At 32.8% G+C, this 5,805-nt stretch overlaps 1 protein-coding gene across 1 annotated transcript in view; it reads left to right on the top strand.

The window, feature by feature from the left end:
* LOC108736202 (dynein heavy chain 2, axonemal-like) overlaps positions 1 to 5,805 on the top strand; it is a 109,379-nt gene that overhangs the window by 95,115 nt on the left and 8,459 nt on the right. Inside the window, exons 34-37 of the mRNA XM_025980343.1 lie at positions 2,282 to 2,555; positions 4,088 to 4,310; positions 4,649 to 4,773; positions 4,839 to 4,981. Of these exons, the coding sequence (XP_025836128.1) occupies positions 2,282 to 2,555; positions 4,088 to 4,310; positions 4,649 to 4,773; positions 4,839 to 4,981 (765 nt within the window). The remainder of the gene's footprint in view (positions 1 to 2,281; positions 2,556 to 4,087; positions 4,311 to 4,648; positions 4,774 to 4,838; positions 4,982 to 5,805) is intronic.

Genomic DNA, 5,805 nt, shown 5'->3' on the forward strand with positions numbered 1-5,805 from the left:
TCCGTCAAATGGGAGGAGCCTAAAAACATGGCGCCGATTAGGGAAAATTTATCGTAGTTCCTATAGTGTACCGTGCAATTTCCAAGTTTTTAAATTACGATAAAATGATAAGTATTGACACAATATGTGATTGGGCTGACACAAAGCCTCGGAAAGGAAGTTTTGTTGAAGAGGAGCGTGTTTTTAATCAAATTCCGTCTACTTTTTACAAACTTCGGATTTAAAAAGCGATTCACATTATATAATTGGTGAGGTGATTCTGGGGGATTTAAGTAATATCATATCAATGACTTGCACGTGCAAAGCCAATTTAAGAGAACGTTGCAAACACATTTGTTATATTGCAGCAGGCAGGTTCTTAACCTCAAAATACTTATATCGTATCATTAGAATTGTGTTAAATCAATTACACAGGAATAAATAATTTCTCACTTTATAATTTTAGTATGATTCTAGTTTTAAATATTAAGGTTATGGCTGATGGTAAATACTTGCTGAAATATAATCATGTGCATTAAAATGACGTGAACAAATTTTTATTCCGGAATTCACTTCTTTGATACCTACTGCTTTCATCCAAGCTTCTATTAGTTTACTTTTTTCTCTAATTTTCCGAATATATTTTTTACATATATAAAACGGTTAGTTTTTATTGGAAAGTAGTTAATGTAGGTGAAGAGTGAAGATCTATGTCTGAAGTGCTATTGCAGCTTTTCACTGAACATATTAACTTTTTATTTGATTTAACTTTAGAAGAAAACTTCGTCGACTCCATCATCAAAAAAATTTTTACTTTTTTAACGTGTTTTATTATTTTAATAAACAATTTTACAATTTGCGTGCACAGTTCCTACGTAAATTTTTTGCTCATTAGAATTATAAATTTTGCCGCCAGATGGTGTATGCCCATTTGACGGATCCCAATACTTTACATTTCTGAAGTGAATGCTTAGTTTTAATAGTGAATGTTTCCGTCAATCGTACAATGTAGCAAGGTTTACTACACTCTACTAGTGATAGACGCGGGACATAGGAAATTCTGTCCACAGCATCTTGAGCTTCGGTGTTCAACCCACTGTCCGCATTTAGGATGGACGTTCAGGGAATCGGGTTGATATCGGGATAGGTGCTTGGTATTAGTATCCTAGGCTAAGGAGACGCGAAAACTACATTGTCAGGTGTGTACTGGAAGCAGTCGCTTCTGAAGTCGGATTAGGTGCTTCGTATCGATACAGTCACCTAAGTGGGCTGGGATAACTGAACTTATATGAGTGTCAGATGTTAGGAGAAAATGACGCTCTCATGAACCCGTGATGACCTACCAATTCCGTCTGGAAGGAAGCAGCTTGTTCCTCACTGAAGGAGACTGAGGGGTCTCAGGCGAAAAATCTTCTTGTCCGTCTTTGGTTGGATTTGTGATGGTAGTGGTGTCCATCCTAAGGAAAAGAAGATACACCTCAGCGGGTGGGCGGCGTATAATCGGGTACTAAACCTGCTAAACCTAGTAGGGATTAGATAGGTCCTGACCGCACGGGTCTGCGATGTCTTTTTTATCTCCTGCATAAAACTAGTACCGGTTTCAATGCACCGATTGAGCGTTAGTGGTAGGTATTTCTTGTGTGACGTAAAATAACTTGTCTTCTTTTAATGTAACCCTGGGTAATTATGATCTAGAGGATAGCATCGATTCCGAATCTTACGTAACTGTTGATTAGGAAAAAATTTGCAGTAATGAAATAGTAAATAGCTATTGGAGATCCCGTGGCCTGCCGGTTACGCCCACCATGTACACGATTAACTTTCATTTTGTATTTTTGAGTTTAATATAAATCGTTTGTTTAAAATTTAGAAGAGTGTTTCGTTTCGATTTGTCACCAAACCTCCAACAATAGCTATTTCCAAAACGATTGAAAATTTAGCCAAAGATAAAACCCTTGCAGTATCCCTCCGAAGCCATCCAATCTTTGTGATGGTAACATCATCCAGAGTAGGTTTGGTTTTACGAGTTAAAAGCCACTGATAACACAAAACGTAAGTTTATTAATCGCGCAAACAATGAACAGAAGAAGAAACAAAAAGTAAAATGTCTTCAGCACAATTTTATAGGAAAGGAATGTTACCTTAATTTTTAATAAAAGGTGTTGACATTTCATCGGTTTCTCCCAGAAACAACTTCACAATATCCTGGTTGAGTGCTGAAAGACGGCGAACCTTCACTCAGACTCCCGTCTCTTTTATCTTCTTGGATATGTCATTGATCTAACATGGTGTACCTAAGCAGTATTTGTCTCAAATGTGTGTTATGCCTTTCTTAAATTTACACCTTTTCTTTTGCCACTAACATTTACTGATATAAGATTACTTAAGGTTTCAGAAAAGCTTCTATCTATATATCTGGATGAATATAACCAAACAACGCCATGGGATGCATTGAAGTACCTCATAGCAGATATAAATTATGGTGGCCACGTTTCTGATGATTGGGATAGAAGACTTCTTACCACTTACATCAACCAATATTTTTGTGAAGATGCTTTGAATGTTCCGTTTTATAGGTAGGTATATATCATCTTATCTTGATACTGATCGTATGTTATATAAATTTCATCTGGACTCTATCATTGGGAACTGACATGAAGGAGTAGCTTAATTAATCAGTGTCAGTTAACATAATAATTAAGTATTTTCTTTGAATGAAATGTTTAACTAAGCAGAGGTTCAAAGAATATTATTATTTTCATTTTAAGTTAATATTAAGTTGAATTTAAAACCTACAATTTTTGTCATATTCTTAAATATTCGGAGGTTAATTCCTTATTATTAACAAAAGATTAGTAAAAATTATGTCATTTATAACAACTTTTTAAATTTTCTCCTTTTTTAATCTTTTAATATACAAAAATAAAATTTATCGAATGTCTGCTGCTTTCACCATTTTCATTTTTTTTTTTGGGTTAGTATATATTCATTTTCTCGGCAACATGTAATTTCCTTCATTAAACTGTAGTAAGCAAACTCCTGTACTCAGTCATCTTTTAAATAAAAATCATGTTCCAGTGCTCTTAATTTGCCTAATTTTTCAAAATTTCTAAATAAATTTTTGATTTACACAATACCGTTATTAGTCATTAGGAAAGAACTAACAATTTTCAGTGTAATTCGATAATAATTATTTATTTTTATTTAATTTTATTCAAACGAATCTAATTTTATACTGGTTAGAATTTTAGTCGCTAGACGTCGTGACCAAAGTGACCAGTTCTCAATTGCAGTACCTATGTCGCCATCTACTGAACCTTCATTTGGTAATATCAATGTGAAAATTAATTTTCAATTTATTTTATCCACTACAAACTACCTCAGATCAATCAGGGAAAATTTGTTACTGTTATCACACCTTCGCCGGGAATCGAACCCGGGACCTTTGGCTTTACGCACCAATGCTTTGACTACTAAGCTACGAGAGATGACAACAGCAACAACGACAAACCATGCCTTTTAGGTCACAGATCCGTTGAACTAATATAATTATATATGCTACACATATATATATATATGAAACACTTTGACGTTTTTAATTTTTAATAGTGGTCAACAGGTCAGACCATTGGTGCGTAAAGCCCCGATTCGATTCCCGTCGAGGGTGTGACAATTGCAACAAATTTTCCTTCATTAACTTGAAACAGTTTGTAGTGAATAAAAAAAATTAAAATTAATTTTTACATTAATATTTCATATTAACCACTATTAAAAATGTGCTTCATTTAGTATCTGGAAATATCAGTAGATGGCGTCATACTAGCGTAACCCGATGTTACATGGAGAATTTTCGGTTTCGTTGATGATACGTATATCGAGAAATCGAGATAGTCAATAGCGTGCTAATTAAATCTAAAAGTTTCTATAAAATACTGACCAAGAACTTAGATAATCCGTTTTTACTTACTATTCTAATTTACTTTGTAATAAAATGTTTATATAGTTTTGTACTACTTAGATACCTATATTATTTTTTTTTCTTGAAGAAGAAGACACAATGGAAATTGTTAATAAAATTGATTCATGAATTTTTCTCGTTTCTTACCAGGCTGTCTTCTCTACCGACATATTATATTCCCAAGGATGGTTCCCTACAATCGTATCTCAACTACATAATTTTATTGCCAACCACAGATCGACCAGAAGCTTTTGGTCAAAACAGTAACGCAGATATTACTTCATTAATTAGTGAAACTAGAATGATGTGTGAAACATTAATGTCGTTGCAAATTAGTGGAGCTGCTGGAAGTGAAGGTTCAACAGAAGAAAAGGTAACAAGACTAACTATAAAAAATTATATCTACGTAATTGAAGAGAACATTTCATTTTATATATTAACTGATACATAACATACAAAACGTTATAGTTCCTTTATTAAGAAATTTCATATCAGAATTTCCATAAACTCAAATTCAATAACAGGAAGCACTTTACTCTAAATACTGTTAATTAATAAATTAATGTTTGGGACCTGCTTATGTATTTTATCTGCAGTTATATTCAATTGTAACTTCATTGTAGTTTACAAAGGCTGTTAATGGTTTGATTCACATTTCTACTAACCTGAAATTGTGATAATTAACGTTAAAATTTTGATTACTAAATTTAGGTAGCACAAATGGCAGCTGATATTTTATCGAAAGTTCCAAGCCCGATTAACTATGAAGACACTGAAAAACTAATGGGATATAATAAGACTCCATTAGATGTAGTACTACTACAAGAAATCTCAAGGTTTCTACTATATGTTAAATTGACGCTAGAAAATATATATTTATAAGTTTTCCATCTTTTTAAAGGTATAATATCCTGCTTAACGGTATGATAAAGTCTCTAGATGAACTTCAGAAAGGTATTAAAGGATTAGTCGTTATGTCGATGGAGTTGGAAGAAATATTTATTTGCATTGACGAAGGTCGCGTACCATCCTCTTGGATGAAAGGTACTAATTTTAAATTATTCAGGTTTTATACTTCAAATGCTCAAGAAGCTTTTAGAGTTTGCCACTTCACTCGTATTTTTGTTTTGTTTGCGTTTATAGCAGCCTCCTTTAAACAAGTAATGCATAATTTTTTCAATTTTGTTGCAAAAGTTGCTAGAGGTAGTCGCTCGATCTTATAAAGAAAAAATTTTGTCTTTATGACTTAACGTATTATTGGTTATCAGTTATCACAAATAACAAACTGCTAGAGTACAATTTTGCCTTTGGATTGAGAATGCAAAAGATCTTCAGACTTCAGATCCTAAAGTATTTGATAGAAAAGGTGTGTTAAGCTATCAGGGGACCTTACATGGTACAACTTTATCTTGTCTACTTCCACATAAAATTTTCCTAAAGTTTGTTTGTTAAGTGATAAGTGTACGTCTGAAAACATATTGATATTGTAGCTATAATGATAACGACTTCTCCTTATAAAGTTGCGGTGACTACAACAATAACTACACTCTAAGGCTAGACCATAGGATATAGATAAATAGAATGACCATAGATCAGATAGAATATGTATTACGTGCAAAATGTCAATGAATGATATTAAAGGACGTTCCCAAAAAAAATTTTTTTCTTACGATCATCTTTAAAATTTAATTGTAAATACCTGCCTGTATTCTGAACGCATACGAAAAATTTCCACCCATTTTGCGGTAATAACATTTAAAATATTGCCATTTTAAATTTCTATTTGAACGTATGTTAATTTATACATTTCATACTAATTCATGTAGGTTTTAGTGTCTAACAAGTTTAATTTTCTTACAATTTCTTTT

This window comes from Agrilus planipennis, unplaced genomic scaffold, assembly GCF_000699045.2.
Source record: "Agrilus planipennis isolate EAB-ADULT unplaced genomic scaffold, Apla_2.0 scaffold114, whole genome shotgun sequence".
Classification (NCBI taxonomy): Eukaryota; Metazoa; Arthropoda; class Insecta; order Coleoptera; family Buprestidae; genus Agrilus; species Agrilus planipennis.